A 12,442-nucleotide genomic window follows, 5' to 3' on the forward strand; every position below is an offset into this window, starting at 1 on the left:
GCCACCTGGGACAAAATGTTTAACCAACTGCTCTGGCCTCAGTTTCCTCATTGGTTCCATGGTACTAACAGTAGTCACAAACACTGAATTAGTTACAAGGCATAAGGAACTTGAAACAGGCTCTGCCACCCTTAGCAGTGCAATAAATGGTAAGAATCATTAGCTATTATTACAGAAACACTCATCATTACATTGTTAACAACAGGGAAAATTTTGAAAGACGTTAAATAATCAGAAGTAGGAGTCCGAATACATACAAAATAAAGAATATAACGCCCCTCCCCGGTATCACATAGTGGTTAAAAACGCAGCTTCTGGAACCAGAATGCCAGTCTACCCCAGACCAGCCGTGTAATCCTGGACAATTTTATTAATTCTCCGAGCCTCAGTTCCCTCGCCTGAAAACAAAGGAGAATACCTCCCTTGTAAGGTTAACCGGTTCATATACATAGAGCACTCAGAACAGTCCCTAACATACAGCTGGTGTTTAATCAGCGTTAGTCCCCCCGATTGCCCGGTGACCCAGCACACACACAAAGCTTCCAGGTCCAGGTCTGGGGACAGACGTGCCTAGAGTTGGAGGATATGAGAACACAACCCACGTTCCCCTGGAATTAAGAGAAGGAATCAGAGGCTTAGGCCTCCGCCTGGGGCTACGAACTGGAGAGAGCCATTCCGCGGGCAGCACCTGAAAGGACTGCTTTTATTCAAAGGAAGAAAGGCCCACCGCAGCCACAGAGCAGCCCAGGCGAGAGGAAGGAGCTGGAAGGCTCTGCTCCCCTCCAGCCCCGCAGCCTCCACCTCTTTTCCTCTCCCAGCCCTGCCCCCCCAGCCCCAGCCCCCGTCTTGGGGCTTTTTAGAGACTCAGGAGCGGAGACGAGAAGAGAGGTTCGCGTCCACCTGGGGGAGGAAGGGGGTGCGCAGTGACAGCGTCCGTGCAAAGGGCTGGGAGCGGCTCTGACGGGACCCCCTGCCCCACCCGGCTCCTGGAGCCCTCAGCGGTGTGGACAGGCGGCCGTGGTCTCCACTCTGCAGGAGCGGGTTCAGCACTAGCCTTGGCAACCCGGAAAGTACTGAGACGTTTCTCTGAGCTCAATTCGCGGCAAGGTCAAGGATCCCGGCCTCCAGCTCCGCTTCCACCCGGTCCTGTTCCGCGCTGAGCCCAGGTCTCCTCCCAAGCAGCAGCATCCCCCACCCCCGCCCTGGGGACCCTGCCCCTCGACATGGGCACCAGGTCTGTGTGCAGACAGTAACGGGGGAACCCCGACGGGCAAGGAGGCCGGCGTCCCCTGAATGTTGGGGCCCGCCTGGATGGGGGAGCTGGGCGCGGCCCGGCCCCCTCCGCCGCTGGTCCAGTGCCCGGGCTGAGAGTGGGAGGGTCACTGCTTTCCTCGGGCTGCCCCTGCCTTTCCTTGCCGAAGTTCCCGCACGGCCTCGGGGGCTTTTTAGGGTCACTGCTACCTTCCAAGAGCCTCTCCATTTTCTCTTCCTAATGGTCCAGTATTAATTAAGATCTATGCTTCACCCCTCCGCTTTCCCAGATCACAGAGAATATCCAGAAGACAATGGCTATTCTCCCTGAGGGTATCCTGAAATGGGGCACGTTTCTAAGACATCACTGATGGCTGCTATCTTCTCCTTACAAAACGCTCTTAAGATAACAGAATCATCCAGCAGTGATGAGCATGGGGCAAGACTCCTGTATTCCGGGAGCCCTGGTTCTTGTCCCTTGGTCCACAGTGGAAGAACCTGTGTGTCAGTGACACAGCAAAGGGATTCAACTCTGCTGGGCTTCCTGGAAACGCAGAGATGGTCCCAGTGCCCCCGGAACTCTCCAGGACCGTGGAAGGAGCTGCCTTGCACATTTCACAGGACTTCTGCGGATGGAGGCTCCTCAGTAAGATCATCTCACATGCTAGTAAAGTAATGCTCAAAATTCTCCAAGCCAGGCTTCAGCAATACGTGAACTGTGAACTCCCTGATGTTCACGCTGGTTTTAGAAAAGGCAGAGGAACCTGAGATCAAATTGCCAACATCCGCTGGATCATGGAAAAGCAAGAGAGTCCCAGAAAAACATCTATTTCTGCTTTATTGACTATGCCAAAGCCTTGACTGTGTGGATCACAATAAACTGTGGAAAATTCTGAAAGAGATGGGAATATCAGACCATCTAACCTTCCTCTTGAGAAATCTGTATGCAGGTCAGGGAGCAACAGTTAGAACTGGACATGGAACAACAAACTGGTTCCAAATAGGAAAAGGAGTACGTCAAGGCTGTATATTGTCACCCTGCTTATTTAACTTACATGCAGAGTACATCATGAGAAACGCTGGGCTGGAAGAAACACAAGCTGGAATCAAGATTGCCGGGAGAAATATCAATAACCTCAGATATGCAGATGACATCACCCTTATGGCAGAAAGTGAAGAGGAGCTAAAAAGCCTCTTGATGAAAGTGAAAGAGGAGAGTGAAAAAGTTGGCTTAAAGCTCAACATTCAGAAAATGAAGATCATGGCATCCGGTCCCATCACTTCATGGGAAATAGATGGGGAAACAGGGGAAACAGTGTCAGACTTTATTTTTCTGGGCTCCAAAATCACTGCAGATGGTGACTGTAGTCATGAAATTAAAAGACGCTTACTCCTTGGAAGAAAAGTTATGACCAACCTAGATAGTATATTCAAAAGTGGAGACATGACTTTGCCAACTAAGGTCCGTCTAGTCAAGGCTATGGTTTTTCCTGTAGTCACGTATGGATGTGAGAGTTGGACTGTGAAGAAGGCTGAGCACCGAAGAATTGATGCTTTTGAACTGTGGTGTTGGAGAAGACTCTTGAGAGTCCCTTGGACTGCAAGGAGATCCAACTAGTCCATTCTGAAGGAGATCAACCCTGGGATTTCTTTGGAAGGAATTATGCTAAAGCTGAAGCTCCAGTACTTTGGCCACCTCATGCGAAGAGTTGACTCATTGGAAAAGACTCTGATGCTGGGAGGGATTGGGGGCAGGAGGAGAAGGGGATGACAGAGGATGAGATGGCTGGATGGCATCACTGACTCGATGGACCTGAGTCTGAGTGAACTCCGGGAGATGGTGATGGACAGGGAGGCCTGGTGTGCTGCAATTCATGGTGTCGCCAAGAGTCGGACATGACTGACTGACTGAACTGAACTGAACAACCAAGGAAACTATATAGACTTGAAGCGACCTTGGTAAACACGTGAGTGCTCCTCATGGCACGTAGTTCTGAGGCCAACTCACAGCTTCAGAGCTCAGCATGAACTCAGTTTTACCCCTCTGGAGCAGAAGTGGAGTGGGGCAAAAGCATGCAGCGAGAACTCTGTCTTTGGAGGGCCCCTGGAGGAATCTCAGCGAGGACAGACTTAGCTGCCTGACACCTCAAAAAACGCACACTGGACACGGCCTGCCCTGGCCAGGTTTATACCACGGCTTTGAGGATGCTGCGGACTTAAATATCTTCCTCCTACACACCCATCGAGGAAGGACAGCACTTGCCACCTTAGTTGCAGAGGCTGGGGTCAAGAAGCATCTCTGGTGTTTGTGAAGTCAGAGGTTGGCCCTCTGGCCTCTTGTGGTTTCTGTAGAGTCCACAGTTTGAGGGATATTCTATTCTGCACAACAGCTGCGAAACGTGCTGTTCCCGGAGTCACTTCCTCAGGAACGGTACCGGAACACCCAACACACCTGGTTGCTAAACACTTACATACCAGGAAACGCTGTCCTTGAAAGGAGACTGCCGTGTGATAAGGGATTGTGTTCCCAGGCGTGGCTCGAGATGAGATGATGCTTATCTAAAAGGCTCCCAGGGGCTCCCCAGGGGATGAAATCTCAGTCTACTGTTCTGATTCCCTTTCCCTCTGTCTCTTTGGGACACTTTAATATCCAGGATGACCAAACTGCAGGCTCATTAAGCGTGAGTGACGGTGGGAGTGGCATCTCCCTTAAAAATTCAGACAGAAAACACAAGGAATGTGAGGGCGTAGAAACGCAAATCAAGCGGCTCCTAAAGCATGGAGCCTTGGAGAGCCAAGGTCATGGGGTCTCCTGTTCCTTAGCCACCTGCAGGGCTAAATTCTCTAAACTCACAGGTGTCAGTCCGTGGTGTGGATGTTTCCCAGGCCACTCACCTAGCCCCAGACCTGCCTTCACCTCAGACCTTGCCTCTCATGTTCTTGCTTCTGTAATTTACAGGCTATTTTGAGACTCTCTGTTTGGAACTCTCTACAGCATCATCTAGAAACCTCAGTCAGAGTGGATGAGTGGGAAAAGGGATGATTCCATGAGATTCTATGGAGGGATGTCTGTATGGTCTATCTTTTCAATCCCCACAACAGCCCAGTGAGGTGGATGTTATTCTCCCGTTTTCAGATGAGGAGAAGGAGAACTAGAGAGGTCCAGTGACTTGGCAAGGTCTCCAGGAGACCTGGTTCAAGTTCTGCTCTGTTCTGGTCTTGGTGCCTCTATGGGCTAGCCTCCTTTTTACAAAAGTTATTAATAAAAATTTAAACAAACACAGAAGTAGATGATGGATCCCTGCACATCCATCACCCTGATAAAACAGTTGTCAAGATCTTGCAGCTTATGGAACAGTCTTCTTTGGCTTCATTTTCTATCAGCTTTGTCTCACCCAGGACCACTTGTTCACTCACACGCCAGGTTTCAACCAGACTGAACAAGCCGTTTAGTTGTTCTCTGACTCTGGGCCTTTGCACATGTTGATCCCTTTGACTCGGTTGCTTCCAACCCTGGTACACAGCTGCCCACAAGACCCACCGCTGACCGACCACATCAGAAACTGCTGGCTCTAGGCACCCTTCCCTCCATGCCCGTTTGACCCACTCTTCTCATTCTTCAAGACTTCCTTCTAGAATCCTCCCTCTCTACAAAGCCTTCACCGATGTCCCCAGTCTGGCTAAAGGTGCTTCTTCCAATCTCCACTGGGCCTCGCACATGTTTCTATCACAGGCTGGAGCCAGGAGTGTCTGACTCAGCTGTTTCCTTTCACCCCCGTGTTATTTGGTTCCTCTGCTGTGTGTCATTCCTCCCAGGGTCCAGTACCACACAGCACAGGCCCACCGTGGTGTGGCAGGGCCAGGCCCAAGGGCCCCCAGCCCCACAGCTGGCCCTCCCTGGCACTTGGCTCGCTGGACAAGGCTGCTGTTCTTTGGCGCTCTCGTTCATTTAAAGGAAGTGGTTCTTGGCTTTCTTTCCCAGCCACCAATTACATTCCCACAGGAGGTCACATTTTGGTTGTGGTGATGGATTCTTGAAAAACTGTAAATTTGAAAATGCCAACTCTATTCCACAGAAACTCCTCACTTCATAACACAAGGTGATGTGCTGTGTACCTTCACATTTCAGGTCACTAATAAGCTGTGTGACTTTGGGCCAGTTACTTAACCTCTCTGTGCCCCAGTTTCTTTCTTCATAAAATGAGAATTGTACTTCAAAGGGATTAGGGAGGACTGAGTGAGAAAATGCACAAAAAGGCCTGGCGCATAGTACGTGCTCAACAAACGATAGGTACTATTTCTGTTAGACTTTGTCATCGTCATAGTATTTCATCCACACAGGCTTGTTTCTTTGGTTTCATAATAGCCCTCAGTATTGAAAAGCTCTAGAAGGGTTCCCTGATGGCTCAGATGATAACAAATCTGCCTGCAATGCAGGAGACTCAGGTTTGATCCCTGGGCCGGCAAGATCCCCTGGAGAAGGGAATGGCTACCCAGTCCAGTATTCTTGCCTGGAGAATTCCAGAGGAGCCTGGCGGGCTACAGTCTATGGGGCTGCAAAGAGTCAGACACGACTGAGTGACTAACACACATACACAGAGGAATACTACTCTATATTGTAAATCTTCTATTTTTATCATGAGCATAAATTCTGTACCTAAAAATGATGCTGTGTCTGAGATTTCCAGAGCCTGGAGTGCCCACCATTCTGATAAAAGAAGGCAGGCAGAGGCTGCCCTTGTTTACGTGGAATCTCCTGGAATTCACCCCGGCTCTCACCACCTCCTCCTGGTTCTACCTCTCTGACCATCCCCTGGGGGTGCTTGTGGGGTAGAAACAGGAGAGTACGATGACCTGAAGGAAGCCAGGATTTGGGAGGCCTGAGGCAAGAGGACAGGGTGATTCACACCTGTGAGCCCCATATCTCTAGGGCAGCACTGGCAGGGCCAGAAGCTCTGTTCCTGGACCAGAGCACCCATGGGGCAACTCGCCCCCTTGCTCAGGCACCCAGACCAGGGAAGGAGAGCCTGGCCGCAGTTGGAAATCACCAGGTGTCTTCATACACTGCGCTGAAACACTCATGATGCTTTGGGTCAACTTCATTTAAAAAAAAACTTTGCATCTGATTTAAGTCTTCCAGGAGCCCTACATCATGTTGGCTTTAAACATGCTGTGTCTGGATAATAAGTACTGAGGCCGGGGATTAGGTGAGGTGGGGAGATTTATAAAGCACTAGATGCATTAAAGCCCCATAATTCACCCTTTGTTTTGTCTAAAACTTGAGCCATACCCCTCCCCTTTTAAGGCTCCTGTCCATATCAAGCAGAGACTGGGTTCACTGACTTTGCACCGTGAGGCTCCTGTGAAAGGCAAAGAGACAAAAGCCTCCCATCAAAGCTGCCATAGTGAGTTTCTATTCAGCAGGAGGCGGGAATTCTTAAAGCAATTCCCAAGGCTTTAGACAGGCCCAGCCCCTCGTCCCTGCCTGCAGCCCAGTAACTGCGCACCTCCTCCCTGCTTGCCCCTTGTGGCCCTCTGCCCCAGGCGAGGTGCCTTACTCTGCCTAAGCGGGGGGCGGGGGGCATCCACGATGCTGCAATCCGGGACCAGAGGCGGATGCCTGAACGGTTCTCCGCCCTCCTTCACTCACGCGCAGAAACCAGACAGAACCCCAGGAGGGCTGGCGCAGCCCTTTTCTGGGCTCGCTCCCGCCTCTCACGTGAGGTCTTCAGGGCCCCCGGGTTTCTTCCTCGGCTAGTCACGGACAAATGCTCTCATCGCCCCAGGCTTTCCCTCATTCCCGAGCCCCACTGCAGCCGGCCTTAGTACCCTCTGAACACTTTAATGGGGCAGTAAAAACTTTACAGCCTGCAGCTCTAAACCGTTCTCACGTTTCTGAATAAAACAATTTATGGCACACAAGATTACTACGGTTTGCCCTTTGAAAACCCCGCAGATTCTAGACGCATTCAAAAGAGGCTGACCGAGTTACACTGGCCGACAGCTGGCTTACAGAAATCCACAGCGGCAGAGCTAAATTCTGGCTGCGAACGGCTAAGTCAGAAGAGAAAACAGCCCTAGAGTCTCACGGCATCACCAGGCAGCCCCGCGCTTTGCCTCTTTCATGTGGCTTTGGTGTCAAACCCGCTTGCGTGCGTCTCTCCCTGGATTTTTGCCTCCCTTCTCGGTTCTTGCCTGGATCCACAGGGATCCCTATGAGCTTCGTCAGCAAATCCAGAGACCCAATCTGTTCCTTCCGTCTTGAGCAGGCAGAAAATTAAAACCAGGAAAAAGCTAGCAACTCGATCACTACTCGTTTCTCCAAAACAGTGCCCAGGAGCCGCCTGTGAGCCCAGAAAAGGCATCTCAGTGCCCTTAGAAGCGCCCTTACCGGTATTCCATATCCGCCTCTCCGGTGCATCAGAGACGGGCCCCTGCCTCCTTGGATGTGGGGCCTCGGCGCTCTGCAACCCACAGACAATCGGGCCCATTATAGTCATCAGGCCGCCGAGTTAAAGGGTGGCCCTTAGAAAAATATAAACAGCTTGTCAGCGCCAGCCAAGGGGGCGGGGCTGCAGCATCAGGGGACAATGGGCGCCAATGACCAGCCTCTCTGGGCTCTGTTGGCTGAGGATATCATGTTTCATTTTGAAGACGGGGAGACAGAGAGCAAGGAACGCCGAATAAGAAGGGCCAGCCCCGCAGCATGAAAGGGGTCTGAGCTGAAAAGTTTAATCACTGCCCGCAGAAGATGATTTTCAAGGAGGAGTTTGATGCCTCACACAAAATAATGCAAATTTTTAGAAGTCACAGACGTTCGTGTTGCATTAACCATCTCTGGTCTCCTGGGCTTAATAAATAGAGTATTCACTGGGGTAGAAAGGGCTTTTTCAATCAAACAACAAAGGAAAGGAACAAAGTCCAAGGAAGATGCTTTTATGATATGTTTTTGTTATTAAATAGAATATCAGATAAGTACTTACTACATTTACAGAAAAAATGCTTGATTTGATTGGTTTGTCTTCAGAACTCAGAGAAGTGGGCACATTTTATTCGCCAAATATATATGCCTCACGTTAAAAAAAAAAATGCTCACAATCTGATCATACCTGCACACAGAAAACAGGAGTTAATTCAGTGTATAGGGGGGAAGGCAAAGGCAATGGCTTTTTTCTCTCTTCTGAAATTAACTAAATCCTACTTGTAAAGCTACTAGGCCAGCTTAAACTGTCGAAACCCTATGATAATAACCAAGAACCCAAAAATAAACTGTGGCTTTTTAAAATAAAATTTCTAAATAATACACTGAAGTAAGAATAAGGTTAAGAGCTATTTGGCTGATTTGTGGTATTGTGTAAATTATAGGCATAAAATCTTTGAGAAAAGCACAGTCATTACAATTGAGACTAGTTCCCTTATTTATGAAGGAAGCACAACAGCTATCAAAATTGACTAGCAGAGAAACAGAAAAATATTGAAATATAAGCATTTCCACAAATTTTGTATCAGGCTTTTCTGATTTTGATTATAAAAAGAACAATCCAAAGATACTGTCCTTTCTGATCTATGGTAGTTTAAAAATATTTATGATTCTGCCACTGATATTTAACTTATATTAAAGTGAGACTCCTCCGGTGCGTGCATGCGTGCTAACTTGCTCAGTCCTGTCTGACTCTTGTGACCCCATGGACTGTAGACTGCCGTGCTCCTCTGTCCATGGGATTCTCCAGGCAAGAATACTGGAATGGACTGCCATTTCCTTCTCCAGGGGGATCTTCCCGACCCAGGGATCCAACCCGTGTCCCCTGCATTGGCAGGCAGGTTCCTTACCACTAGCACCACCTGGGAAGCGAGACTCCTTAAACTAAAGTTCGACTCATTTAAAGTGAGACTTCCGATTACTTCATCTAAATAGTGCTTTGAGGCTGCTTCAGGTCCTTCTATTCCTCCCCTGATTATAAAGGAGCTTGTTACATCTGTATTTGCATGGCTCTGGATTTTAAAGTAAAGGTTACCTTCTGGAAAAGATCTAGTTTTCCTTTAATACTAACCAAGACCCTGTCGTAAAAATAAGCTTCAGAACACCAAAAGTATGAAAAAAAGGAAAAATAGATAAATTGGATTTCATCAAAATTAAAAACTTCTGTGCATCAATTCTATCGTCAAGAAAGTGAAAAGATGACCCACAGGAGAAATATATGAACATCATATATCTGATAAGGGTCTAGTATGCAGAATATATAATGAACTCCTATAATTAAACAATAAAAATAGAAATAACCCAATTTAAAAATGAGCAAAGTTCTTGTATAGAGATTTCTCCAAAAATGATATACCAATGGCCAACAAGCACATGAAAGATGCTCAGCATCGTTAGTCATTAAAGTGTGAAAGAAAAGAGAGTGACGTCGCTCAGTGGTGTCCGACTCCTTGCGTCCGCATGGACTGTAGCCAACCAGGCTCCTCTGTCCATGAGGTTTTCCAGGCAATAGTACTGGAGTGGATGGCCATTTCCTTCTCCATGGGATCTTCCTGACCCAGGGATCGAACCCGGGTCTCCTGCATTGTAGACAGACGCTTTACCGTCTGAGCCACCAGGGAACTCCCTCATTAGTCATTAGGGAAATTCAAATCAAAACACAAAGAGGTACCACTACACAACCATTCAGTTCAGTTCAGTTCAGTTCAGTCCAGTCGCTCGGTCATGTCCGACTCTTTGCGACCCCATGAATTACAGCATGCCAGGCCTCCCTGTCCATCACCAACTCCCGAAGTCCACCCAAACGCATGTCCATCGAGTCGATGCCATCCAGCCATCTCATCCTCTGTCATCCCCTTCTCCTCCTGCCCCCAATCCCTCCCAGTACCAGGGTCTTTTCCACTGAGTCAACTCTTCACATGAGGTGGCCAAAGTATTGGAGTTTCACCTTCAGCATCAGTCCTTCCGATGAACACCCAGGACTGAGCTCCTTTAGGATGGACTGGTTGGATCTCCTTGCAGTCCAAGGGACTCTCAAGAGTCTTCTCCAACACCACGTTCAAAAGCATCAATTCTTCGGTGCTCAGCTTTCTTTACAGTCCAACTCTCACATCCATACATGACCACTGGAAAAACCATAGCTGTGACTAGACGGACCTTTGTTGGCAAGGTTACATCTCTGATTTTTAATATGCTATCTAGGTTGGTCATAACTTTCCTTCCAAGGAGTAAGCGTCTTTTAATTTCATGACTGTAATCACCATCTGCAGTGATTTTGGAGCCCCCAAAAATAAAGTCTGACACTGTTTCCCCATCTATTTCCCATGAAGTGATGGGACCAGATGCCATGATCTTAGTTTTCTGAATGTTGAGCTTTAAGCCAACTTTTTCACTCTCCTCTTTCACTTTCATCAAGAGGCTCTTTAGTTTCTCTTCACTTTCTGCCATAAGGGTGGTGTGTCATCTGCATATCTGAGGTTATTGATACTTCTCCCAGCAATCTTGATTCCACCTTGTGCTTCTTTCAGCCCAGCGTTTCTCATGATGTTCTCTGCATATAAGTTAAATAAGCAGGGTGACAATATACAGCCTTGACGTACTCCTTTTCCTATTTGGAACCAGTTTGTTGTTCCATGCTCAGTTCTAAGTGTTGCTTCCTGACTTGCATATAAGTTTCTCAAGAGACAGGTCAGGTGGTCTGGTATTCCCATCTCTTTCAGAATTTTCCACAGTTTCTTGTGATCCACACAGTCAAAGGCTTTGGCATAGTCAATAAAGCAGAAATAGATGTTTTTCTGGAACTCTCTTGCTCTTTCCATGATCCAGCAGAGGTTGGTAATTTGATCTCTGGTTCCTCTGCCTTTTCTAAAACCAGCTTGAACATCTGGAAGTTCACGGTTCACATAGTGCTGAAGCCTGGCTTGAAGAATTTTGAGCATTACTTTACTAGCGTGTGAGATGAGTGCAATTGTGCGGTAGTTTGAGCATTCTTTGGCATTGCCTTTCTTTAGGATTGGAATGAAAACTGACCTTTTCCAGTCCTGTGGCCATTGCTGGGTTTTCCAAATTTGCTGATATATTGAGTGCAGCACTTTCGCAGCATCATCTTTCAGGATTTGAAATAGCTCAACTGGAATGCCATCACCTCCACTAGCTTTGTTCGTAGTGATGCTTTCTAAGGCCCACTTGACTTCACATTCCAGGATGTCTGGCTCTAGGTGAGTGATCACACCATTGTGATTATCTGGGTCGTGAAGATCTTTTTTGTACAGTTCTTCTGTGTATTCTTGGCACCTTTTCTTAATATCTTCTGCTTCTGTTAGGTCCAGACCATTTCTTTCCTTTATCGAGCCCATCTTTGCATGAAATGTTCTCTTGGTATCTCTAATTTTCTTGAAGAGATCTCTAATTTTTTCCCATTTTGTTGTTTTCCTCTATTTCTCTACATTGATCGCTGAAGAAGGCTTTCTTATCTCTCCTTGCTATTCTTTGGAACTCTGCATTCAGACCCTTATATCTTTCCTTTTCTCCTTTGCTTTTCGCTTGTCTTCTTTTCACAGCTATTTGTAAGGCCTCCTCAGACAGCCATTTTGCTTTTTTGCATTTCTTTTCCATGGGGATGGTCTCGATCCCTATCTCATGTACAATGTCACGAACCTCCGTCCATAGTTCATCAGGCACTCTGTCTATCAGATCTAGTCCCTTAAATCTATTTCTCACTTCTACTGTATAATCATAACGGATTTGATTCACAGCCATTAGGATGGCTATTAAAAAAGAGCAAAAACAAGTGTTGAGGAGGATAAGGAGGAACTGGAACCTTTGCACAGTGCTGGTGGGAATTAAAATGGCTCAGCTACTGTGGAAAACAGTCCTATAGTTCTTCAAAAAGTCAAACATAAAACTTTACCATGTGACCCGGCAATTCCACTCCTGGGTATACAGCCAAGAGAACCGAAAACAGGTACTCAAAGAAACACATGTATGCTTATGTTCATAGCAGCATTATTCACAGGGAGTCACAAGGCAGACACAGCCTACACGCCCATGCGTGCGTGCGTGCTGTCACCTCAGCTGTGTCCGACTGAAACTGTAGGGACTGTAGCCTGCCAGTCTCCTCTGTCGATAGAATTCTCCAGGCAAGCACACTGGCGTGGGTTGCCATTTCCCTCTCCAAAAGAAACTATAGGAAGAAAGAAAGTGAAGTCGCTC

The 12,442-nt window shown here is 47.7% G+C and overlaps 1 protein-coding gene across 9 annotated transcripts in view; it reads right to left on the bottom strand.

Annotated features, from left to right (window-relative positions):
* The window catches only part of TRIM2 (tripartite motif containing 2), a 183,538-nt gene that overhangs the window by 117,541 nt on the left and 53,555 nt on the right, over positions 1 to 12,442 (bottom strand). For 6 of the 9 annotated variants that reach the window (XM_042234265.1, XM_012097332.4, XM_004017189.5 and 3 more), the window contains exon 1: positions 7,643 to 7,772. The exons of the other annotated variants lie outside the window; for them this stretch is intronic. In XM_042234265.1, the coding sequence (XP_042090199.1) occupies positions 7,643 to 7,653 (11 nt within the window). In that variant the 5' untranslated portion in view covers positions 7,654 to 7,772. Of the gene's footprint in view, positions 1 to 7,642; positions 7,773 to 12,442 lie in introns of those variants that run through there. 9 annotated transcript variants of the gene reach the window in all.

This window comes from Ovis aries, chromosome 17 (assembly GCF_016772045.2).
Source record: "Ovis aries strain OAR_USU_Benz2616 breed Rambouillet chromosome 17, ARS-UI_Ramb_v3.0, whole genome shotgun sequence".
NCBI lineage: Eukaryota > Metazoa > Chordata > Mammalia > Artiodactyla > Bovidae > Ovis > Ovis aries.